General features: G+C 39.1%; 2 protein-coding genes across 2 annotated transcripts in view; both read right to left on the reverse strand.

Annotated features, from left to right (window-relative positions):
* mapkapk2a (MAPK activated protein kinase 2a) overlaps positions 1-16,614 on the reverse strand; it is a 32,414-nt gene extending 15,800 nt beyond the window's left edge. The window contains exon 1 of the mRNA XM_037678929.1: positions 15,862-16,614. Within this exon, the coding sequence (XP_037534857.1) occupies positions 15,862-16,107 (246 nt within the window). The 5' untranslated portion in view covers positions 16,108-16,614. The remainder of the gene's footprint in view (positions 1-15,861) is intronic.
* The window catches only part of LOC119411943 (serine/threonine-protein phosphatase 6 regulatory ankyrin repeat subunit C-like), a 1,101,338-nt gene that overhangs the window by 521,262 nt on the left and 552,433 nt on the right, over positions 1-27,643 (reverse strand). The gene's annotated exons all lie outside the window — the stretch shown is intronic.

The following is a 27,643-nucleotide window of genomic DNA, read 5'->3' on the forward strand; positions in this document are numbered from 1 at the left end:
TATATATATATTTTTTAATTGACCCAGTCAAAGTCCAGCCTCATCTTAACTTAAATGTTGCGGTAGGACCTCACGAGATCTCTCTATATATGAATTAACTCTATGAAGCCGTGACGAGAAGCAGGTGAAGCAAGTGAAGGCGGCCAATTGTCATTTACACATTTTTAAGCGCTTCATATGACACTTGGCTGTCTGAGAATCAGTCTAGGAGCTAAATCACTAGGAAAGTTGATATTTGATGCCGTTTAATCTTCTGATCCAAACTTAACTGAAATAATCTTGCAGTTTCAGAAAATCTCAATTGTCTAAAACTCAAAAACATTAAAATCATACTTCAGTGTGTAGTTGCTGTCGGTTAAAAACTATCCACATGTTCACACATGTTCACATGATCTGTTTGATCTCCACATTTAAGCAACAATTTATTTTTATATTTTTCTTTATTTAGCTCCTTCCTTCCTCAGGGGTCGCTGCAGCAAACTAACTCACACAAAGACTTGGCAATAGTTTTTATGCTGAATGCAACCACAGACCACCGTGCTACCACAGCCCTCTGTGTGGAGCAGAGAGCTGCCATCTAGGGCACCCGGGGGAACAGATGGTGGGGGTTAAGGGCCTTGCTCAAGGGCCCAGAGTGGGGCTAATGAAGGTGGCGGCAGCTGTGTGTGCTTCACGTTTCTCACCCACATTTTGGAGCTTCTGGTCCGGGGGTCGAACCGGTGACCTTCCGATCACAGACTCACCTTCTTAACCTCTGTGCCACCACTCCCCCTTAATCAAATATTTATACTGCCTGCCACACTTTAATTTCCTTAGGTAAGTTTACTGTAACTGGTTGAGCTAATCCACCAAGAACATAAAAAGGATGTGACTAAAGATATGAAGAACCTCTGCCAAAACCGTTAAAAAATTATTCCCTGTAACAACAAATTGAAGCTTCCAGTGAAAACCTAAGTATAGACCACAAAAAGTTCAAGTAGGACTCGAGAAACATACAGGAAATAATACATTTACTCCAAGAAACCCATAAACATGTCAATTTTAAAAAAGGAAGAAAAAAAAATCTAATGATATTTTTAAAAAGCTATAAAAAATATACAGCAATAAATTAATGTGAAAATTATTTAAACATCGATTTTGGGAAGTTTCATTATGCATGTCCACATTGAGTCTAAAGCGATTCAGCTAATTACATTAAATGATTATTACATCTAACATCATACAAGTGTGTTTTGCTAAACTATCTGTCTGCCTTTAGTTCACACCAAATCAAATCACAGAGCCGAGAACAAATAGAAAAGTGAAAAAGATATGCCATAAAGTTAACTTTTATAATAAATATGGTCATAAAATTTATTTTATATTTATTTTCTTGTTGTGAAGGTTAAGACATTGTGGTATATACACAATTTAGATGAAAAAAAAAAGGAGTTGGCATGTCATTGCACTATGTCAACTCAAAATGACGTTGACTTCAGGCAGATACAATGATGTGAGACTGAAAAAGAACCAGACAACAATAAAGATATCAGGTTTGCACAGAACTGCAGTGACAGAACAATTCCTGCTTCAGTAGCAGTTTAATATTCTATATTTTCCCTAATATTTGATAGCAGCAGCATCAAATAATTTTCAAGCTAATCAATATTTTTGTATTGAAAGTTATGACCCGACACCTGTTCATAATCCTTGGCATGTTGACAACTCTACAGTAAAAGCAGAACAAGAAGCAAACGTACTGTTAAAACCTCCCCAGATCTAAAATGATGCAGTGTGCATGTGTGTACTGAAAAACAAAATGCCAAATGCCAAAATCCTTTTTAAAGAGAGTTCACACTCTTCCACATGAATTTATGCACATGAAAACACCCACCATTTCTCTGCAGGTGTTTGTGTGTCTGTGTTGCCCCCCACATCTGTTGTTTGCCCTTTTAAGCCAACCACTGATGCTTGTTTAAGGAGGAATAGGGAGGAGGCAGATGGACGCACAATACACTTCAACTAACCAATACAGAGGTTCCTGGGGACGGAGTAGAACTGTAAGAGATAGGAGGGGAACCTTCCTCCACTTGCTGCTTTAAGCCCAGAAGGCTTGTGTTTACAAATATCACACTGAGGGGAAACGGAGTAGTGAAAATCTGAAGGGGAGTGAGATTACAGAGGTCAAAGGTTAAACTTGGCTCAGTCAGAAAAGCTTCTTAACCTGACATTAGCTATGTTTACATGCGTAAAATTCTTTGACCAGATTGAAATTGAAAAACTCTTGAAAATGAGTTCTCGTGGCTCAATGAGACTACCTGTATAAATAAAGGGTAAATGGAAAAAAAAAATGTTTTCAGATTAAATAATTCAAATGTATCGTTTACATGGCTACAATCCGTTCACGACGCGCATTTACATGCAGCGGGTTTTTATTCAGAACAGCAGTACTGACATGAGCAGAGTGGTAAACACTCATTAACAAAAAACACAGAAGAAGTTCTACTTCCGGTTTACTTCCGGGATGAACGTAAACAAACCTGAGCACCCAAACTGGACCCACGACAGGTTTTAATGACGGTGGAGACGTTACTGCACTCCCTGACTGAGCTACAGGTAAAACAGATCATTTTGAGCTCTTTCAAAGTTTCTAGAAGAAATGTTGTGTCGCTCACCGACCAGTTTTGCTTCCCCGACATGCTAATATTATTAGCATTAGCCAGGCGGAAATGACATAGGTCGCACATGCACAGTCAGGTCAGTTATCACGATAGGAAAAAAATGAACAGATTGCACACCGTTTGGATTATGAATCGAAAAACCACCCGTCTCATTCTGATTACAAATTCTTTCGGATCGAACTGAAAAAAACAAAAAAATAATCCAAATGGGGCGTTTACATGACGCAACTTTATTCCGAATGGCCGTTTAATCCGATTACTTATGTCCATGTAAACATAGCTAATAAGGGGTTAAATAACAAGCCACCACCAAAAAATAATAGTTTTGGTGCATTTGAACACTTAGTCAAACCGTAAATGTGTTTGCATCAATAAAATATTACCTGATTGAAGACACCTGCTAAGCCCTATAAGAGTTTAAACTAGATATTTACTTAATGTACATCACTGTTCTAGAGGATTCTACTTGTACACATCCGAGTGGCAAAACAGTCACAGTTACCATTTTTAACATAGAGTATAACAAGTGAAACAAAATTAAGAGATTGTTGGTCTCCACAGACATATTTGAGACATACCTATAGATAAGGGACATTGAAATATTTTATCTTTATAAGATGCAGCAATCATCTGGTTTATATACTTTTACTTTTTAGAATTTATCAATGATAATCCCTCACCAGCTAATGTGAAGCAATAAGGCTTTTGTTTGTGTGTGTGTGTTCCTCTTTCTGTGCAGTTCGCAAAACAATGCACTGAACAGATTTGAATGAAACTGTCAAAGTAATCATTGAATGAACATCCACAAAGATTACTTTTGAAGTCAATCTCATTCAAGATGGTCACCACATCTAAGCAACATAAGCAATTTCAGAAATGACTATGACAGCCATGTTACAGACATTGAGCTAAAATTTGCTATAGTAGTAGTATAGAGCATAATTTGATAAATATATTTTGAGCCAACAGAACAAGCAAATTCTGTTTTGAAAACTTTTACCATTACCTACTGGAATCAAGTCTGTTAGCATTTAACGCACCACTGGATGGATTTAATGAAACTTAAAAAAAAAAATTACTGTATCATATATACATCTACAGCTGATAAACTTCTGGAGTAATTTCAATTATAGATGGCCACCTAATCTAATTTACCTTAGCCTACACCTCAATAAAATAGAAAATATAGAATATAGATTAAAATATTTACCAAGTTATTTATAACTAAATATAGACTGCGCTAAAATATGGTGTCATAGTTGCGGAGATTCATTCACAACACAAGTTCTTTCAAGTGCCAACAAGTCAAGCGAGACACTGTCCTAGCATTCCTTCAAGGAATGCTTCAGCTGGGACACATAGGAAGCTTTAACTTTAAGGACTTTAATTTATGTGTTTTTAAGCCACTCAGTCTGTAAATATTCTTAGTAATCTTTTTGCGCCTCAGTGAGCATCATCTCAGTGAGTCATGTCTGCAATGTCACGTTCACAGCCTGTAAATACAGGAGAAACAAAACAATAATCCCTTTCACACTATTGTTCTACAATTTAGCTGCAAAGACGAGTCCCTCTTTAATGGTTGCTCACACCTGAACAACGTTGCAACAAAGTGCTTACACTCAGTACCAGTGCAGTGACAGCAGAGCCATTGGTTTAAGAGTGCACACACCACCTCCCACTTCACACACTCCCTACTCAGCTCTGTGCGACTACATCCCTTAGCACCTTACAGACGTATCAGTAGTGAATCAGTTGTGTCTCAGTTACTTCGCAGATGACGCTGATGCAGGAGGGCTGTGTGTCAGGCATCTCAAGTGTGGAAAGGACTAATAATATGATTATATTTCCTAGATGTGGTCTGAGTTATAGAAACGCTAGTCTTGTGTTCAGATGTCGCATTTCCTGAAACAGACTGAAAGTTTTGAATGGAAACAAGGGACATGAGCAAATTCTTTTACAGATGAAATTCAGGCAGATGAGGAATAAAACAGTTTGAAATAACATCAAAGTGATTCTAACCAAAGAAAGTACTTGCATAAATAATGGATCTAATTTTAACATTATCCCATTTTCACCTCCTGAAAGGGGCGTGCAATATTATTGGGCCCGTTTACTTTCAGTGCCGCAAACCCACTCCAGAAGTTCAGTGAGGATCTATGAATGATCCAATGTTGTCCCAAATGACTGATGATGATAAATAGAATCCAGCTGTGTGTAATCAAGTCTCCGTATAAATGCACCTGGTCTGTGATGGTCTCAGGGTTCTGTTCAAAGCGCAGAGAGCATCATGAAGACCAAGGAACACACCAGGCAGGTCCGAGATACTGTTGTGGAGAAGTTTAAAGTAGGATTTGGATACAAAAAGATTTCCCAAGCTTTAAACATCCCAAGGAGCACTGTGCAAGCAATCATATTGAAATGGAAGGAGTATCAGACCACTGCAAATCTACCAAGACCCGGCCGTCCCTCTGAACTTTCATCTGGAACAAGGAGAAGACTGATCAGAGATGCAGCCAAGAGGCCCATGATCACTCTGGATGAACTGCAGAGATCTACAGCTGAGGTGGGAGAGTCTGTCCATAGGACAACAATCAGTCGTACACTGCACAAATCTGGCCTTTATGGAAGAGTGACAAGAAGAAAGCCATTTCTCAAAGATATCCATAAAAAGTGTTGTTTAAAGTTTGCAACAAGCACCTGGGAGACACACCAAACATGTGGAAGAAGGTGCTCTGGTCAGATGAAACCAAATCAAACTGTTTGGTCACAATGTAAAACGATATGTTTGGCATAAAAGCAACACAGCTCATCACCCTGAACACACCATCCCCACTGTCAAACATGGTGGTGGCTGCATCATGGTTTGGGCCTGCTTTTCGTCAGCAGGGAAGATGATCAGAATTGATGGGAAGATGGATGAGGCCAAATACAGGACCATTCTGAAAGAAAACCTGTTTGAGTCTGCAAGAGACCTGAGACTGGGACAGAGATTTATCTTCCAACAAGACAATGATCCAAAACATAAAGACAAATCTACAATGGAATGGTTCACAAATAAACGTATCCAGGTGTTGGAATGACCAAGTCAAAGTCCAGACCTGAATCCAATCGAGAATCTGTGGAAAGAGCTTAAGACTGCTGTTCACAAACGCTCTCCATCCAACCTCACTGAGCTCGAGCTGTTTTGCAAAAAGAATGGGCAGAAGTTCAGTGTCTCCATGTGCAAAACTGATAGAAACAAACCCCAAGAGACTTGCAGCTGGAACTGCAGCAAAAGGCGGCGCTACAAAGTATTAACGCAAGGGGGCCGAATAATATTGCACGCCCCACTTTTCTGTTTTTTATTTGTTAAAAAAGTTTGACACATCCAATAAATTTCACTTCACGATTTGTGTCCCACTTGTTGTTGATTCTTCACAAAAAATTTAAATTTTATATCTTTATGTTTGAAGCCTGAAATGTGGCAAAACTTCAAGGGGGCCAAATACTTTCGCAAGGCACTGTATATAACCGTCATACCTCCTGACTACTTAGTATTAGCTGAATAATGAAGACTAAATTAATTACATTACAGCAAGCAATAAATAGATCACCACCACGTTGTCAGCTTTATAATCATGCAGCAGTTATCTCAGGCATCTGACAAATCTGGGACATTCTTTTGTGGGATAGTAGAAAGAACAGCACAAATCATTTTGTTCTACTGTGGAATTAATGTTTGCATGCACTCCATCATTATTCAATCCCCCAGTATTATGTTGCTTTTTTGTTTAATAATTGTTGCAGTATGACTTCAAGAAAAGTGTACTGTTCTTAACAAAGTTGTTATAAAAGTTAAAGAATCCCCCTCTTCAAAAAAGTGGGCAGTCCATGAAAGTAGATTATATGTGTACTTATAAAACACCATATCTAAAATATATGCTATGAAATTTGTAAATTTTAAAGCCTAATAAAATGACAAAGTGTACAAAAATTATGCACCCTTATTATGCACCCTTTCATAACAGTGCGGTGGCCATCAGAGCGGATGCAGAAAGAAGGAAGTTGTGCAAGCTGAACCTAAAAATGAACTAAAACATAACTTTGGGGAAACATTTAACAACAAAATAAATTAAATATACTTGTGCCATAGCACATAATATTGGAAACAAAACCTTAATCAAAGCATCCTTATTTTACATTATATGATAAAGGAGTAGGCACTGACAACAGGATTTGCATGTTTCACTCCTGGATAACACCCATCTCCAGCAGGACAAAGCAACATAAATAATAATCAATAGTTCTCTTTCACAAAACAGCTCTGTGAAATAAACACAAAGACCAGTTCATCTTTATGCTGGATCTGGCCATTCATAAATCACAGATGAAGCCGGACATGTTCCGCACAAACGTTGAGTTTTCAGAAATGAAATGAGCGTCACAGAACCAAAAGAGGTGTGGAGCAGAACTCAGCCGTATTTATCATGGAGGGTAAAACAAAGATGTGACAGATGTCTCCTACATATTGTTTTCAAAACATGGCAAATAAATCCTCGGTGATGATTTTGCCATTTAGCCCAGCGACTGCGTAGTCACACAGACCATGTCATCATCACTTCATCACATCACTGAGCCACAGAACTGGTTTATCTTTTCACGTGTAAACCATTCCACCTCTGTTACTATCGCTTTGCACCACAGAGGAGTATCAGGGGTGGGTTAGCTTCAACCCTCCATGTTGCCTAAATCCATACAGAAATCACGTTATGGTGGCTAGAAGGCGTCCAAGTCCCGTCTTCTAGGGTTGACAAAAAAGTAAAACGCTGTTTAAAAAAACAACAAAAATAAATAAATACAACGGTCTCTACTGATTAATTTGTGTTGTAACTAGATATTGATATGTTTTTTCAGTTTATTTAAATTTTATTAGTTTAAAACTTAGCTTACAGCCATTAGGCAAATTAGGCTTCAAATTTAATTATTAAGTACTACAATTGTCTTTCATATAAGAGCAACAAGACATATCATATGCTGAATGTAATGCAGAAATAAGGCTAAAAAAAGAAAACTTTACTTCCTTTTACCATTAATACTGTTCAGCACTACATAAGCACGCTGTTTCCTTTAAAGTCACAAGAACCAAAATGAAAATAAAGAACACAAAGGACAGGTGAAATATATGTCAATCAGCTTAAGTTGCATCTAAAGAGCGCTCTGTAAAAATACAGTATTTCTAAATAAGGTCAATTGCAGTTTGACAAGTTACATAAGACTGGAATTTACTACAAATTTCCATTTTGTTAGCTAGTTCTTCAACCTACTATCAAAACCACAATGCCACATCCTTTCAAACGAATTTTCCTTATTAGAAAGAGAAACAGGAGGTCCATGTGCATGTGGCTGGTTACCCCAGCAGCCACAGACCATACAAATTCAATTTTAATATATCAAAATTAAAAACTAAGGTATCAAGTGTTTACTTGCCATTGACACTGACACCTTGGGACAAAAAAAAAGCCTCCAAATAAAAAAGTCCTACAACAAATTAGTTCAGTCCCTCATCTTAAACATTTTAGCTCCTGGGAGCGTAAAAGTCGACTAAGAAAAAGTATGCAGTCAGTGCAACACAAACAAACACACCTCAGGCTACGTAACAACATAAATTGACTTTCCTCATCCAGACATTGACAAAAGACAGACTCCGACCTGTTAAGTATCGACACAAAAAAATGCCAAAAACCTCTCAATAAAACATACTGAAATTAAATTAAATGCTGTTCTTGAACCCTTTGGAGTAAATTCTAATTCTTGGTCACTCTACTCTGAATTTTAGTCATAAATATTGTAACTGTAACGAGCAATGTTTCCCCTACCATTATACAAAGAGGGCGTCTCACCCAGTCAACAGAGCCATGACAACCGAACTGGTCTCGTTCTCTCTATTGGTTGAAAGCAGCATCAGTTTAATTCCTGCATCATCGTTCGATTGGATGGCTTTACCAGGACCACAACAAAACACATATTCCCCACCCACCACCCCAATTTTACAGATGATGAAAATCCGTCCTAGCCACGTTAAAAATGACAAGATTCTGTTGCAGTGACGAAGAACTTTAACCCATGTTATTTATTTATATTTATTTATGTTTATGTATATGGAGGGGTGGGTTGGAAAATAATACGAAGCTGCAGCATCAAGTCTTAACTATTACCAGTTCAAATGTATTTATGTATTAACCTTTATTTAACCTGGCAAATCCCACTGAGATCACGGATCTTTTTTGCAAGAGAGGTCTGGGCCTGAAGGCAGCCTAACACGCATGTTTTTGGTCTGTGGGAGGAAACCAGAGGAAACCCACGCAGGCACTCAGGCTAAAAAATAATCCCAGAAGTAATTTCCTAATTCCATTTTCGATTTTGCTCACAAACGTTGCATATCAACATGACAGGAATTCGATTGGCTATATGTCTGTAGCCTCAGAACAGGTGTCAGAGCTGATTTGTCAGTTCTATATGCTACAGAGTGTGTTTCCCCATTCAGACCACATGATGCTCGGTCGATATCATCGTCTCTGGCAAAAACATAGATTGACCCAGTTGGTCAAATGATGTGTCAATCAAAAGAGGAGGGTCTGCCATTTTGACACCCTGCTATTTAAACTAGAGGTGTCTGGTAAAGCGAAGCAACTGTTTTAAGCAAAATGGCGTCAGGGTGGCCCGTGTGGCCCATTGCAAGTTAACAGATTTTAAGTTTTAGAAGACAATTTCTTTCCACAGGAATAATAAACTCACCAATGCTACTATTTAGTTGTTCAAGTTTATTTCTAATATTTGTTTTGTCTATTAGTTTTTGCAAAAAAAAAGTTTAAAGATAATTTTGTGGAAACAAAATATGAGTTTACACTATCAGGAAAATCTCTTGCAATTACATTTGTGGTGATAAAACAACCTGGAAAGAACATTGTCAAGGTGAAAACTATATTCTGCAAAATGATCCGATGAATAAATTTGTACCTAAAAGTTTTCTTTATCAACAAGGAAATCAGTGGTGGAACTGAATGTTTTTCTTGTCCAAGGAAGGACAAATATTTTTTTAAAACAGCAACACTACATGGTGAAGAAATTATTCAAGGGCCAAAAGATGGTCTCTTCCTTCCTCCCGTTTTATTCCTTCATATTTCTCGTAACTGAATCACAGGCAGAGTTCTTCCTCAATTTAAGTTAATGTTCAATAAGACTTAACACTGTAGATTCATACGGCTTCATTGCGTGATAAAGACACTATCGGTTATGCATGCTTAATGCAAAACCTGATAGTTTTTCTAAATTTAGGCAAGACTTGACAGTATATAATCATAGAAACAAACCTAATTGTAGTCACATAAATGTAAGATTATAAACTGACGCCAAAATATTTTGTCATTCTGGCTCTTTTAAATAATGTATTTTTAAAAAGCACTTTTTCATATAAAGCAAAACTACAACTGAAAAAAAAATTTGTGATTTATTTGGGATTTACACACATGCACGTACGCACACATACACAATCCGTAATGTATTCTCAGTGCTTCACTTTTCCCACATTTTATGTTACAGACTTATTTCAAATTGTATTAAAGTAATCTCTTTCCTCAAAATTCTCCACACAATACCCCATTATGACAATGTGAAAAAATGATTGTTGCAATTTTGTTTAAATAGAAAAAAAAAAATTACATTTACGCAGTATTTACAGCCTTTGGTTAATACTTTGTAGATTAATCTTTGGCAGCAATTACAGCCTCACGTCTTTCTGAATTTGATGCCACAAGCTTTGCACACCTATCTTTAGGCCGTTTGTCCCGTTCTTCTTTGCAGCACTTCTCAAGATCCATCACGTTGGATGGGAGACATCGTCACACAGCCATTTTCAGATTATCTCCCGATATGTTCAATCTGATTCAAGCCTGGACTCTGGCTTGGCCCCTCCAGGACATCCAGAGTGGTCCTGAAGCTACTCCTCTGAGATACTGACCATGTGCTTTGGGTCGTCGTCCTGCTGAAAAATGAACCATTGTCCCAGTTTGAGGTCAAGAGCATTCTGGAGCAGGTTTTTATCCAGGATGTCTCTGTACATTGCTGCTTTCATCTTTTCCTCTATCCTGACTGGTCTGCCAGTTCCTGCTGCTGATAAACATCCCCATAGCATGAAGCTGCCACCACCATACTTCACAATAGGGATGGTATTGATCTGGTGATGAGCAGTGCCTGGTTTTCTCTAACATGACGCCTAACATTCATATGAAAGAGTTCAATCTTTGTCTCATCAGACCAGAGAATTTTGTTTCTCATGGTCTGAGTCCTTCAGGTGTCTTTTGGCAAACTCCAGATGGGCTGCCATGTGCCTTTTATTGAGGAGTGAATTTTGTCTGTCCACTCTACCATACAGACTTGATTGGTGGATTGGTGCAGAGATGTTGTCCTTCTGGAAGGTTCTCCTCTCTCCACAGAGGAATACTGGACTTCTGACAGATGGATCATCAGGTTCCTCTCTCACCTCCCTGACAAAGACCCTTCTCCCCCAGTCGTTCAGTTTAGACAGCCAGCCAGCTCTAGGAAAAGTTCTGGTGGGCCAAACTTCTTCCTTTTATGACTTTCAGCTACTACCAGAATAAATCTTAACTCAATATTTGAAAAACTAAGAGCTTTTTTTTTTTATGGATAAGTTTGATTAGCTGTGTGGGCCATTTTGAATCAAGTTGACTCCAAAAGTTAGTCAGTTGTAGATGTACGTCCAATTATTTAGATATGCGAGACATTTTGTTAGTCAAACACACGGGCAATTACACGATCACCCACATTTCATGAAGTCAAACAATAAGGACCTTTTGAAGAGAATCCACAGCACCCAGTCTGATAATTTACAACAAACAACAAGCCGAGCTCAGACACACACCATTCCTTCCATCTGCAGTTCGGTCACAATGACCCACTATTTAAACACGATCTCATCACAAGTCATGTGGTGACCTGAACCAGGTTATTAAAAACTCCACTACAGATACAATGAGTAATTTTAAGAGCCATCTGTGCCTGTTAATACAGCGACACGTTCATGAGATCATTTTTCCAACATCCACAAACCTCAGGCGTCACTGTGCATTTATATGTGGTTTCTTTAAGCATTTAGTGTTGTAAAATGAACAACTAAAAATGTCAAATGATGAAAAATGCATGTCATCTTTAATTTGGTTTTCTATTAAAAGATGCATACAATAACATCCATCCATCCATTTTCTTTACCCGCTTGTTCCATTTTGGGTCACGGGGGTCACTGGTGCCCATGTCCAGCAATCACTGTGCGAGGGGAGGGGTACACCCTGGACGGGTCGCAAGTCCATCACAGGGCCACATAGAGACAAACGAGACAAACAACCATTCACTTTCTCACTCACACCTAGGGACAATTTAGAGTTACCAATCAGCCTAACATGCATGTTTTTGGACTGTGGGAGGAAACCGGAGTACCCGGAGAAAACCCACGCATGCACGGAGAGAACATGCAAACTCCACCCAGAGGGCCCCTGGACCGGGGTTTGAACCAGGGACCTGCTCGCTGAGAGGCAGCAGCTCTACCAGTTGCGCCACCGTGCTGCCGCATACAATAACAGAAAAGTGGAATTTTCACCAGGCAGCAGAATCCAAATTTTCTAGTCAGAAAAGTCTTCACACATGTGAAAATCAATTTTAAATAATGTATGCGTGTATCCAGTAAAGGTGATCTCTCAAGGGGCGGTGACTGATGGAGACTATCCATCCATCTTCTACTGCTTATCTGCAGTTGGGTCGAGGAGGCAACAGGTCCAGGAGAAAAACCCAGACATCCCTCTCCCCATTGACACTTTCCAACTTGTTTTGGGGGACCCCGAGGTGTTCCCAGGCCAGAGAAGATACAGCATCTCTCCAGCGACTTCTGAATTCTAAATATTTGCAAGCATGGGACCAGCGAGACGTGGTGCTGTGTTTTGAAAAGACAAGTTTTTTTAAATGACTACCTACTTTTGTGTGCATGACTTGCAAAACTTTATGGCTGTGCACAGTATTTTTGTTGTAACCTCAGCTGCTTTGTAACCTCCATTACACTTTTCTTTAAATAATATTTAAATGGATAAAATATAAATCAGATAAATTCATATAGCATTATGTCATGTCATTAATCATAGCAATAAATGATTTATAGCATTTCTCTGTAGTATAAAAAGTGTAGGCTAAGTAAAAAAAAAAAAAAAACTTTGACAGAGTTACAGTTTTCACAATTATATTTTAAAATGTATTTTTTTGTTTTTCGCCACTTTCTCAAGGGAACCGCACGTAACTGAATTCCTGCAGAGGAAGAATTTCTCACCACAGTTTGATGAAGTTCTTACCAACGGTTTCCTTAAAACATGCAACAAAGATGTTTCACAATTTTTTCTGAAACAATAAAAATAAATTAAGATTTTTCACAAAATAACTCCCTTGTGGCCAAGGTTTCACTGTGATTCTCCTGGTGAATATTTGTATGTTACAGGTACTGAAACACTCTTCACACACTGTTTTGGGACGAGTTGTGGCTGAGTGGTTAGAATAATTGTCCTCCAATACAAGAGTTGGGGGTTCGATTCCACCAGCAGTCACATGCCGAAGTGTCCCTGGGCAAGACACTGAACCCCTCATTGCGTCCGGTGTGTGTCCCATAGGTTTTTGAATGTGATAAAGCACTGATTAGTCTTTGTATAGATCTAGTAGAGTGCTGTATGAATGGGTAAATGAGGACACAGATTGTAGCGTAAAGAGCTTTGAGTATCTTCATAAGATAGAAATGCGCTATATAAGTACAGTCCATTTACACTTTTTCAGAAAAAGTAAATTTGACCAGAAATCTACTCTTTACATGGGCATGTATCCATTGCCCTGTATGTGGATATCTGTAGAGGCGTTGGCCCTTTATTAATCATTGACCAGTATAGAAAATGAGCTCAGGTGTTGATACTGATAGTGTCAGATTGCAGCCTGCCATAAGCTTTAATTTATGAGCTGCATCAAAGAAACAATTTGAACTCTTAAAATCACCACCAACACTAGCAAAGACTTTGCTGTGCCTCAGAGTTAAACCGCAGTAACTCCCTGGTGAATTGGAACAGTACTTGCTCTAATTGTTTTTTCCTCAGTAACACTGAGGAGACGTTATTATTTGTATAAACATGAGAACCCCTAATGCTTTACATGTGGTGTTTAAATATCAAATAACCACAGGTTTGTTATTTGCAGGGATGCTCATAACTGGTACAAAAGTATGCAATGGCAACAAAAAATCAAAAGTACGTAACATCAAGTAGCTGTTACAAGAGGCCAAGGCCAAGACCAGCAGTTGACCTGTGGAGAAAGTCAGCTAACAGGACACTCAGCCAGAAACGAGATGTGTATCTGCAGTACTTTCATCTACCACACAAGAAGCTGAATGGGAGGACAGTGATGGAGACAAAGGGGACATCAAGAGGAACTGCACTGGTTTCTGAGATACTTGCTTGTGACTGGGACAGGCTTACATTTACACCACACATGCACTTGTTGCGTTAACCCAGAGTCTACATTAGAATTAGGAGTGATGCTCCTTGTCGTTTTATTTTTGTATGGTTAGAATAGAGCAGGTAAGGCAGACTAGCTTTTCTTTCATAAATATCTTGGGGTTATTTTGTCATATTGCACAGAATCCATGGCCTTAACTTCTGTTTTCCAAATATTTTTTAAGTTTTTGTTGCAGATTGTATATCTTTCTTTCTTTAAACATTGTCACTTTGACTCATCCTTTAACATCTGGTTGTTTATGTTACTTGGCATTTTAATATCTTAAATTTGGGATGAATACTGAACGTCATTTCTTTGTATTCCTACCTCACACACCTCACCAAACTAATTGGTTATTGGGTTAAATTTCTGTGCAAGTTATTTTATCCAGTGATAGGTAAATTTTATCAAGGGTATTGACTATCCCCAAGACTAAAATTACAATGTTTACAATTTACAACATAAACAATTTTTGGAGTGAAAAATTTGGTCCCATGTTAATTTTGAATGAGTAGATGTGAGCTTTTCAGTTTCTGAACATATAAATGTGTTAAGAGTCGTATTAAGAGAAGATATGGGCACTGTACAAAAACGTTCATTAGTAAACGTTATCTATGGGTCTCTCTTGTAAATGGGTACTCGCAACTCAATGAGACTAACCTGTATAAATAAAAGGTTGAATGAATGAATTAAAATCTATCTAAGGAAGCCAGCAGATTGTGTTGAATCTTCACTTCATCACAGTCGCCCATTCTGAGCAAGCATAAAGGCAACAGTGGAAAGGAAAACTCCCTTTAAACAGGAAGAAACCTCCAGCAGAACTTGACTCAGGATGAGCTTCGACCGGCTGGGGTTTGAAGGACAGGAAGTATAACGGAAACACAGAATGACAGGCCCCCTGCTCATGCATACATATTACCAACCAATGTTGAGTTTTTCAACAAATCTTATAAAGAGTCCAAATTTAAAGGTCTGTCAAAACTTTTGGTAATGTAGTAAACTAATTTTACACGCTCTGATTTGTGAATCAATATTAAATATTTTAAATTCAACAACATTAAAATGTACCTTTAAGTCATGTTTTCTAAAGTACTGTTCCAAAATGCTTGGACTTTACAGATCATTAGTTTGTTCACTTTTGTTCTTGCTTGCAGCATATCAGCTCGATTTATAAAACATTTCTAACAACCAGACGAAAGTGGACTTTAAAACATGTGTCAAACTCAAGCCCCCGGGGCCAAATGTGGCCCTCGTTGACATCTTATCTGGCCCCCCAAGATGTTATTTTAAATGTAAAATACTTTTATCACTTTAATTTTTTTCAGTAATCTTCAATTATGATGTCAAAAGTCCAACAGAGAACATCAAATGAGACCAATCAAACCTCTTGATGAGGAACCTACATCCAAGAAAAGATGGATATCTAACTTGAGTTCATGTAGATTATGAAACCGGCCCTTAGTTTGAAAAAAGGATTTAATTTTGGCCCCCTCTTGTAAGTGGGTTTGACACCCCTGCTTTAAAGCAATCACAAGTTATTAGAGAAAATAAAGCCATGAAAGAAAAGTAAAAACAGCCCAATGATAAAAACAAGTTTCCAAGTTGTGATGGTCAGCTGATAGCTAGCACTTACCTTCAGCGCATATTTGTCCCCGGTCTTCTTCTGGAAGATTTCAAGCACCTTGCCATTGATCCCCAGCCCCAACACCTGGCTGGTTATTTTATAGTCGTCTGTTACGGCGTTCTTCTTGATCTGTAGGTTGGGTCTCGGGTGGAAGGGGACGAACTGACCGGCGGGATTCTGCTGCCCGCCCGGGTTCTGCTGGCCCGCCGGGTTTGGAAACAGTGGTTGGTTCTGAGCGTTGGATAGCATGTTCATAGTCTGAGCTGACAGACGAACTAGCCGCCACCTCTCAACAATTAATACCGCACCGTGAGTCGTTTCCTTTAACAAACCGAGTCTCTCCCGACTTAGCCGGCCTCGGACAAACTCGCCGCTGTGAGAAACTAAAGGCCCACAAAGAATAACAACTTCGATACGACAGATAAAGTAACTTAGCTAGCCGAAAAATACCTGATTAGCTAGTTGTTAGCATGCTAGCTAGAGCCTATGCTATGATCTATGACACTCGGCTAACAACTGAGCTAACAGTTAGCTTATCCATCGCTGGTGGTGTCCGCCTTCCACCGGTTCCTCAAAAAAAAAAAAAGAAACCGCGTCAGGAACTTTATTAAAACATCCTCTAAGTTGGCTACGACGTCGGCTTTTCCTATTAATAACGTGAACCCTCACGGCTGTGCTTAAAAAAAATGTAAAAAACCGCCAAATAAAAGCTAAATAAAAGAGAGAAGTCCGACACCGCTAACACGACAGTTCACTTTTCAGTGGACAGGTTTTACTGATGACGTCATGGCTGGTTTTTTTTTTTTTCACTGCTTAAAGGAGAAGTGCGACGGAGGAAACGACACTTACCGGTCAAGCTGTCGTTCGAGAGAGAATCCAAATACCGGTAGTCTTCTACATTTCCCACTTTGGTTAACTGGTGTAATGTGAATGGTGTCGTCTGAATGTACTGGTCGACTTTTACTGAGCATTTGAATTAGGAAAGGAGCAGCGACTCCGCGAGGAAGACAAAAATAGACACTAATCTCAGACCAGTGGCCTATAGGTTACCTCAAGGTTAGGGCTTTTCTCCATTTTCCACACAGCTGTTTCAAACTTAAACTGATTATTTAACCCATTTGTTTTTCTTTTAGCCCTAAAGTTAGACCGACGCACCGCTGTCGTAAAACTTAAAGACTGAGCTTCTTGTTTCCTACGGGATTAGTGAGGAAGCGCCTTTAGGTGCTTTTTTTGTTTGTTTGTTTTTGGACAGCTATACTAATGCGTGCAAAAATCTTTCTTTTTCTTTCGGCTTCTCCCTTCGTCAGGGGTCACCACAAGGAACTGAGGTGCACGAAGACTTGGCAATTATTTTTACGCTGGATGCCCTGCCTGACATAACCACCGAGCTACCGCAGCTCTCTGTGTGGAGCAGAGAGCTGCTAGGGCATGGGGGTTAAGGGCCTTGCTCAAGGGCCCAGAGCGGGGCAAATGAGAGTGGAGACAGGTGTGGGTGCTTCACCAGTCCCACCCACATTTTGATGTCGGTACGAGGAGTTGACCCAGCGATCTTCTGATCACAGGCTCATCTTCTCTAACCTCTGCACCACCACTCCCGTAATGAGAGCAAAAATAACACGAGAAAATTATTTTTCTGCAGGTATTCGGCAACAGAGCAGCAGAACAGATAAAAAAATCAGCTGCCAAAAGAAAATAAAAAGTAGCTAAAAGCTAAAATTAACAAGCAAACGCTAAAAACGGAAAATTGCTAAACTACAAGCTATAGCAGAACTGTAACCAAAAGCTTAGATTAACTAAACAGTTTCTAAAAGCTACAGTCAGAAGAAACGCACACTAAAAGCTAAAATGATCAAAACAGTAGCTAAAAGTTAATATAGCAAAACCGTTTCTACAATATAAGCTACAATCAGAAGATATATGCTAAAAGCTAAAATGATCCAAACAATTGCTAAAAATTAAAATAGGCAAATTAGGAAGTAAAGGTTAAAATTGAGTGATCTGCTCAAAGCTAAAAACTGGCAAATAGTTGATAATGTCGATACTAGCACAACTAGCTGAAGGTAGTAGAATTGTAGCTAAAAGCTAAAATCAGAAGAAACAGCTGTTAAATTTATTAAATAAGTAGCTAAAAGCTGCAATGTACAAATTAAAAGCTAAAAGTTCAAATTAAATTAGTGGCTAAAAGTTGGCAAATAGCAGCTAAAAGGTAGCAGAATGGGAGCTAAAAGCTAAAAATAGCTAAATGGTTGCTAGAAGGAGCAAAGGAATTCTAAATTAGAGCAATATGCTGAAGCAAATTTTAAGGAGATCGAGGTTCAAGGTGATTATTGTCATTCGCATCACGTGGTACATAAGGTGGAAAGAAAATTGTGTACTCAAGGTCCCAAATAGTAAAAAAAAAAAGTATAAAAAAAGAAACAGTATGCAAGGATCTAAGATATATGCTAAATAATTATAATGTAATATATAATACGGTATATTAAGATTGATGTTTTGAAAGAATTGTAGAGATTTCAGTGAATTTGTGTGGGTGATTGTATTAAAATTAGTTATTTGGAAACTAAAAAAACTTGCAATAAGAGAAAATATTGTCACACTGTAAGGAATGAACTGAGAAAACTTCATGTTATATTTTAATTTAAAACTCGCCACATTCACCTCTGATTTCTCCCTTGGGCAGTTTTGTGTAAATAAAGTTAGTAGTCATGTGGAACACAAGTGAGGTCTGCGGTAGCTTGGTGGTCAGTGTCGTGGTCTTGTTATCCTGAGGCTGCGGGTTCAAGCCCAAGTTGCGTCAGGAAGGGCATCCACCATAAAACAAATTGGCAAATCTTTCATGTGAGTTTGCTCGCTGTGGTGATCCCTGAAGATGGGAGCAGGCGAAAGAAACTTACCTGTGGAATACAAATGTCTCTGGGTCTTCATAAAGTCAAAATGTTGTGTGTACCATTTATTCTGCAGGACCATCCTCCCGGTACTGATGGGAACTCCAGCTTCTTTTGTGAAGCTAGATTATTTAACTCTGGGAAATAAGAGCATGTTCCTTTATTGTTCCTCGTGGTTCGTTATTTAGTATCATTTGTTTAAATATGCTAATGCTTAGATTGCCATTAGTCATATTGTAAAACTTTTATTCACAAGAATATTTTTTTATTTGACGTTAGAAAGGGGAAGATCGATATTGATGTTTTCGCTGGTGTTTGTGGCCTTAAATCTGGTGCGGTAGTAGCTGAGAACGATCGCCAACTCATATTTTGTGTACGGGTTGGTTGCGCAAGATCTTTGTTTAAAATTTACTGTTTGCAGTCAACTCTGTTAGCAAAATATCTCAAGAAACACTGATTGGATTGGAATTAAACTTTGAAGAAACAATCATCGGATGTACGCTGGTGAAGATCCAGGACATGGTAAGTTCAAAAAAGTTCCAAGACAAAAACACAGAATTGAGAAAGCTTCTCGGATGAGAAGCGCAACGTCTTCTGCTACAAATAAAGTCCAGTTGTTTTTGTCTTGAACTTTTTGGAATGAATCATCGGATGTACTTTTAAAACTGCTTGAAAACTGAACTTAAAAAACACACAAAAATGGCTGCAATTCAGTCCATTTTACTGATATAGTGCCACAATTTTGTGTGGTGGTAGCTGAGAGTCATTCACAACACACTCTTAAGTGCTACTCATTGCACAAGATCTTTGATTCAAACTTTAGCATTGTACAGTAGTTTGACAACCTGTCTATCCTGCTGTCTGTCTATGTTTTGATCTAGAAGGATTACAACATGAGATTGATTCATGAAAGATCATTAGCTCACGCACTGTTTCATCACAAATCACTGGATTCAGAGCAATCTGGTTTGTGATTTCTTCCTAAATATCTCATTATTGAGCCCAGAGCTGCGGTTCTGACTGTGGACAGAACTTTGATTTACCTCTAGGTGGCAGAGGAGCCTTGCTTCTTGGACAAAAACACGATTTTATTTCTGTAACACAAATACTGAAGCATGAGAAGTGGTGCACAGAGCAGCACAGTTTGTCTCAGAAAACACAATGTAGGAAATTTAAAGATAAAAAAAAAACCAATATTATCCTCCACATTATGTCTTGCATGTGAAAAGTAATTGTCCTGTTCCCCTAGACTACATTTCAAACTTTTTTATTCACCATTGTGGCAACAATCAGAAGATTGTTTTAACCCTGAAGGCCATTTTGAGGCGTGTTTAAACATGTCTGAGACATTCTGTGTTATTAAATGAAATGTTTTAGAATGTAGGGCAATAACACTCTCTATAGGTCAACCTGTATTAAGTCTAATCTGACAACAATGCTGAAAAATGTATTGACCTTCATTTCCCAACAGTGCTTTGGTTTGTTGTTCTGTCTGACAAGCGGGGCGCCCGTCTAAGATAGATAATTCTTTAAACAACCTCGGCTCGAAGAAAGAGTTTATTTCTAACTGAGCTGGCAAGCTAACAGCTAGTGAAAAAGATCCCACTTCAAAAGTTCTTATAAAGCTAACAAACTGCATCTTACATTAAAGTTTCCTGTATCCCCATAAATGTGCTACAAATTAAACCAGACTATGACTCTGACGTACTTCAGATGAAACATGCAGCATTCTCACTTTAATCTTCAAAGGTTTTTAAATGGTCACAGAACATGTGATCAATGGAAAAGTTCCAAGATCTACATCTGGGGTTTTGTAGGTTTATCTGAAGGAGCACTACACACTAGAAATTTAAACGTTGTAAGCAGATTACTGTCATCATGTCAAAGAGGCACTTCGAGCTAAGATCCGGATATACCCTAAAATTCTCACAGTGCCGTTCAGCACCATCCATGCTCAGCCTAAGCCCAAATTTAGAGATTTTTACCAAGAACCTCAAAGCAACGGAAGACATGCAACATATATACTTTGTTCCATTAATGTTAACTCCGGCCTCTCTAACTTGTAAATGGTAAATGGCCTGTACTTACCATGTATAGCGCCTTTCTATCAAGATACTAGGGATGCACGATATTATCTGCATGGTATCGGTATTGGCCGATATTAGCATTAAAGTTCAATATCGTACATTCCATCAAAATAACTCACCAATATAAAATATGCTGTTTTTGTGACAACCCAGTGACAAGGATGCCTGCAGCTCCAGCACAATGTGATGATGTCACGCGTGTGGAAAATTCAAAATGTTGGTGGTGTGGAAGATTTTTTTTTTTCGTTGAGGATGTCAGATTCTGAAGATTTTTGGACTAAGTTGAGCCTCGCTACATCGCCCCCAGTCGGAGATATTTTCCCAACGTAACCTTACCCGAGTTACAAGCCGTCATTTCCGACGTCATTGAAAAGCTAATAGCCGATAGCACTTGAGTGAGTTTTACCACAGACGTTTGGACGTCATGTTAGCCCCGTTAGCATGATTAGTCTTACGGCACAATAGACAAAAACTTAGAACTTAAAAAGCTGTCCTTTATTCACAAGATTGCAAAGGATCCCACACTGCAGCTAGGAACCCTGAACAAGCCTCCACAAGTGAGACAGCATAGCATGTGACCAATGCTAATAAATAACATTTAACACTTTTCATTTAATATAAGTTAAAGTGCTATGCATATCATATGGCTGTTACTGAATATATGTCACCAGCTCTTACAGCTGTTGCACAATTTTTGTAGCAAATAATCATAAATAATAGGGCTATGTTCTGATGAAGGAAAGTATATAAAATATCGGTTATCGGCCAAATAAGTTTTAACATATCGGCCAAAAACCCAATATCGTGCATCCCTACAAGATACTCAAAGCGTTTTACACTACAATCTGTGCCCTCATTTACCCATTCATACAGCTCTCTACAAAGAGTAATCATTGCTTTATCACATTCATACACTGATGGGACACACATCGGAGGCAATGAGGGGTTCAGTGTCTTGCTCAGGGACACTTCAGCATGTGACTGCTGGTGGAATCAAATCCCCAACTCTCACATTAGAGGACGACTGCTGTAACCACTCAGCCACAGCCGCCCCGATAAAAAGGTTAAAAAAATGAGGCTGGTACAAGAAGGACTCTGTGCTTTCATATAGGATGCATTTCATTCCTGTTGCTCTCAGTTATGCAAGAGAAACATACCACATGTTCCTATGAACATACGAAACAAATGGGTACACTCAGAGTACACTTTAAATAGTTTTAATACGTCTGCACATACAGGATAAAAATAGACTACTACATAGAATACATGAGAGATGGCACATTTAACAGCTTTGTACAGAGAAATCGTCACAAGCCAGAGTGTGTACCGAGAGCATCATCACTGGTATTGTGGGTAAAGTGTCACAGGCCCACACAATGTTCTTTTTCTTAATTATCAGAATCGCCAGTATGGTCATCTTTTCACACCAACAACTAGCCTAAACTGTCCTGTTGGGTAAAGAATGAAAGTTTGACAATCTAAAAACATTAAACGTGTTTTTATTAACATTTTCCCCCTTTGCTTCAACCTAAGTACACAAACGAGATCTCTGGCCCCGACTCTTGAGTTATGTGCCTTTGACCCTAAGTTTCTGTTGTTTTACAAGGATGGGGAATGTTTGGCCCGTGCACAAAGCTGCACTGTTCGGCACGCTGACATTTTCCTTTTCTCAGTTTCTTCCCAGAACTCTGCCCTCCCTGACGCGCACCCTTCGATTCACAGCACTTCTGTTAACCTTTTTTACTGGGAGAAAGTTTGGGTGCACGAGGTACACCTCGCTGTGGCATTCTTCTCCTCCCACTGTTCTTCATTAGTGTGCATAAGTTTGGAGCAGTTATTTCAGGCGGGACAGAACCCGTCTTTCTCAGAATAATCCTCTGCGCCGGGCTGAAACCCTAGCCGACTCTTGATATAGACCCATGGTCAGCACTGGCTCCGATATAGGATTCTAGCACCTGAACACTCACAAGCCTTCTGCCCAACATGGGACCTGCTGAACTGGCTCACCCTGCTGCTGGAAACGAGCACTCACACACACACACACTCACAAGCACCCCTCACAATGTCCTCTGTGATCCTCTCATGGATCTTTCCTCTTCGTTTCTGTTAAATGAACAAACGTGAATAAGTCACACTGTTGTTAAATGTTGTTTCCAAATTTTAAGTTCGTGAAATATGACTCTTGATACTCCAGTAGTGGTTGTGTAAAACTGACGTTTTATTCCTTACATATGCATGTGTGCATCTTTGACAGTGGTGTTACTGGTTGAATGCACTTGAATTTTGTTACTTCTAAAAAATTTATTTGGGACAACTCCAAGTCCAAAACTAATATTCACATAGTATATCATATACTGAGTCACATTCCATTGCATTATTGTGATACATGATATATTTATTACATATATTTCATCCCATGTTACATTGTGTTGTATCATGTTGCATCGCAACGTATGATCATATGACGTGTGCCACATTTTATTGTATCATATAATATTGCATCTCGTCAAATTCTATCGTGTCATCACATAATATATCATCCCACATCATAACATATTGTATTGCATTGTATTGTGCAGTGCATCCCTAAACAACTACACTGGATCTGTTACCCCACAATATGTCATACTTAAAAGAGAATCTTTAAAATGATATTCATAAAACATTTAAAAACTGTCTACTTGTTTACTTTATAATATTTAGTGTCTAGATTTGCCCACGGCCTGCTTTGCCTCACTTTGAAGGACCAAGAAATGACTTAGCTCCCTTTTCTCTCACTTTCTTTCCCCGCACACACTCTTTACTTTCTCATCATTTTCATAATAATACTTAAGCTCACATTGTACCAATTTATGAGATTTGTCTCATGCATTTATTTCAGTTTTTAATGAGAAGCCCAGTCATTTCTACTCTAAGCTCTGCCGCTGAAATGGACTTCCAAAAGAGGATAGAGTTATCAGAGTGTATGCTGCAGGAATGGGATATCATTTATTAACGCGTCTCATATATATTTAAGAGCAATAGTAGCTCATTCACGTTATCCTCGTGCAGCGCATTAGTGCATTTAGAAGCTTTGACAATCAAGATAAAACATTTTCACCTCTTTCTCTTCCTCCATTTCTCATAAACACACACCTACACTTTCTGACACCTGCACACACACTCAACACCAGAAGGTCCCCGTCACGAACATGTTTTTAGGAGAAGCTGAACGCGGAGCCGCACACAGGAGCAAACCATGTATGGCTTGTCATCTGTCTTTTTGTTTTTTCTGTGGCTCTGCAGGACACATGTGACCGCTGCTGGAATCCCCCCTTTCTGCTACAAACAGAGGCCGAATCACATCAGATTTCATAGAGGACCTGCTGTGAGGAGAACGTACAGCAGAAACGACATTGAAAACTAAAAACATTGAACCTTTCGTTTGTAAATTGGATAAGTTGGAACCACAAATCGTATGCTTTGTCTGTCCTTCTTTTATTCTTTCGAGGTTAGTGGGACAACAACCTGTCTGCTTATGTGTGAGCTGTTGCTCTCACGTTTTAGTCACATGGACATTGCTATCTCTCTTTCCTGTCCCTCCAATAAACAAGAGACTCTTTGATGATTGGAGATGATTATTTAGCCTACTTTTGATGCCAGCTCCTCCTGATCGCTACTCAGCTGTGAAGCATGCCCCAGTTTCCCTTCTGTGAACAAACAACTACACACACTCAGCATGCTTTGTCATTCACAGACTTGTTTCTGCCTCCTTTTTGCACAGATCCACAGGTCTGATTCAGCTGATCCAGTGATCCAGTGTGGCTGCAGGATGCTCCAGTTAACCTGCACAGAGTGCGTCTCGCCAGTTATTGGTGCTTTGGCACAAGGCCGGTTTCCTAACAGACACAACAATGTCAGGCTGCTTTTTCTCTCTGTGATTCACTCCAGGCCACTGAGCTTGATCTGACGTGATTCACTAACACCAGTTTTATGGAGTGTTAAATGTGTTCTTTGGATGCAGGTAGGCAAAAAGAGTCACGAAAACAGAGATGGGAAAACCACTGAGCCTGAATGTATAATAGACTGTTTTTTAGAGAAATGTAAGCAAGGTAAATTATTATTGTTTATTTCTCTGTGTCTTTTGAGTGAATGTTCAATAAAGTAGCCTTACAGTTTTAATTTTGAACATCTTTAATAATGTGCTACGGTGCAAGGGAATTTCTCTTTGTCAAGATAAACAACACACCAGTGTCTTATCCCCTTAGATTTTTGCATCTTTTGCAGCAGCTAAAAGAGTGCAAACTAAAACTGCACATTTATCTAATCCACAAAAACTGCTCAAAGGGAGATATGTGCCTCAAACTGCACTGCCAACTCAAAAATTTTCCTCTTTGATGACACAGTTTGCCCACATTACAGTAAAGCATTTTGGTAGCATTTAGAGCGAAAGTGCCCATTCTTATATAAATATGTGCCAAAGCACAAAGTGCCTTCCTCCTCTTCTTCTTCTTCATCTTCTTCTTCTTTTGGCTTTTCCCTCTTCAGGGGTCGCCACTGCGAGTCATCCTTCTCCATCTCACTCTGTCCTCTGCTTCCTCTGTCCTCACTCCAACTACCTCCATGTCCTCTCTAATTGCATTCATATACACTGCCTGTCCCAAAAAAAATTGCCACCAAAAACAAAGGTCACACACTAATATTTAATTGGACCATCTTTAGCTTTGATTACAGCATGCATTCGCTGTGTCATTGTTTTGATAAGCTTCTGTGATGTCACAAGATCTATTTCCACCCAGTGTTGCATTAATTTTTCACCAAGATCTTGCATTGATGACTAGGCATGATGGGTGCATCACTTCACCTGCCTTTCTTCTTACCCTGATGCGCCCATCACTCTGGACCAGGGTAAATCTGGACTCATCAGACCACATGATCTTTTTCCATTGCTCCAGAGTCCAATCTTTATGGTCCCTAGCAAACTGAAGCCTTTTTTTTTTTCGATTAGCCTCACTGATAAGTGGTTTTCTTAAGGCTACACAGCTGTTCAGTCCCAATCCCTTGAGTTCACTTCACACTGTGTGTGTGGAAATGCTCTTACTTTCACTATTAAACATAGCCCTGAGTGCTACTGTTGCTTTTCTTCAATTTGACTTCACCAAATGTTTTTAAGTGATCGCCGATCACGATCATTCTGGATTTTTTTCCAGCCACATTTCTTTCTCGAAGCTGATGGGTCCCCACTCTCCTTCCAGTTTATAATAATGCATTGAGCAGTTCTTAATAAATAAAGTGCTTTGTGTTATCATCATTGTATGTTCTCATACAAAGACGAAATTGGCTCTCTGCATTTAACCCATCGCACCTGGGATACACCCAGGTGGAGCAGTGGGCAGCTATGTAAGCACCCGGGGAGCAAGTTGGGATTGGATGTCTTGCTGAGAGACACCACGAGATGCGCAATGACTGGGGAATGAACCCAGGGCCTTCAGGTCCCGAGTCGGCTGCCCTGCCCCTACACCATCTCGGCACCCCTTAACCCGAATTTAGTCATTTCTGCAATCTCTTTAGATGTTTTCTCTGCTTGATGCATGCAAATGATTTGACCCTTCTCAAATCCCTTATCCAATAGGAGGCTCTTACCTATTTGCTTAGTTAAGCCGTGAGAAATCCATGTAAGAAACTACCTTAATCCAATATCTATCATCATTCACTCTTTACCTGGATACTCACTCTGGCTCCATCTCCTGCAGACTTTACTTTTAGTTCTGGTTCAGCTTTTCAAAATAAAACTTCTCATTTACCTGTGTTCCCTGTGACTGTGTTCACATCAGTTAAACCTGAACACCGGCTAAAACAATAAGCCTAGTACAAGAGGACACACACAAGTTGGTACAATTAAGGCGCTTTTTGAAAGACATTTGAAAAAAAATATACATTTGGCTCACTCCACAAAAACATGTCTAGAAATGTCGCCACACTCAGTGACTTATAAAAAGCTGACGCGAACAGACATGAAACCCTTTGGATAAATCTGGAGGGTTTTGTCAGTCTGCTTTATGGAGACATGGGCCTGGAGGTGGAACTGTTTGAACCCATGAATCACATCTGCCTCACGAGAAGTAACCCTGCCGCTGGCCCTCACAAAGGCGGGCCTGTCCTGTAAATAGGGGTGTCTTGGTGCTGAGAACACTCGAAAATATCATCGTGTGACTTCAGGAATCTTGGAATTTTTGAAACACTGTCCTCTGCGAGGCTACTAATCCCACGTTCATGTGAACCAAACGAACAGTGTGTGACATATGTATGAGATGTCATCCAACGCTCCTGGTTTTATATCTCACTTAAATCTTTTATGAGATTAAGACACATCAGGGGAGGAAGTCGCGGCACAAACACTGAAGAATATTAATAGGATGGCGGGAATTCCAGAAGACGAGAATCCGTGAGAAACAATGAGAAACATTTCCCAGAGGCCGTGACCATGAAGATATAGTAAACTGTCCATCTTGGGAGCTTTTTATTTCATGCAGGATAGAAAGAAAAAAATCTGTTTAATCATTTAAGTCAATATTACTTTAAAAATAAAATCGGATACATTCTGAATTAACTTTTGATTCATGTTTCATTTGATCAAAATTAATATATTTTAATTCCTTCTCAGCATACAATGATTTTAGTTTAAATCTCTAATGTGGGCAGCGGGTGGTAAGCATAAGGCTTTCAATTTCTTTAAACAAATGAAATAAAATAAAAATGGAGAAACATTCAGGTCCCACAGATGTCACAAAGCATGAGTTTACATATCCTGATGCACGCTCAATAATCAAGGTAGAAAAA

Source organism: Nematolebias whitei, chromosome 7, assembly GCF_014905685.2.
Source record: "Nematolebias whitei isolate Nwh7 chromosome 7, NemWhi1, whole genome shotgun sequence".
Taxonomy (NCBI): domain Eukaryota; kingdom Metazoa; phylum Chordata; class Actinopteri; order Cyprinodontiformes; family Rivulidae; genus Nematolebias; species Nematolebias whitei.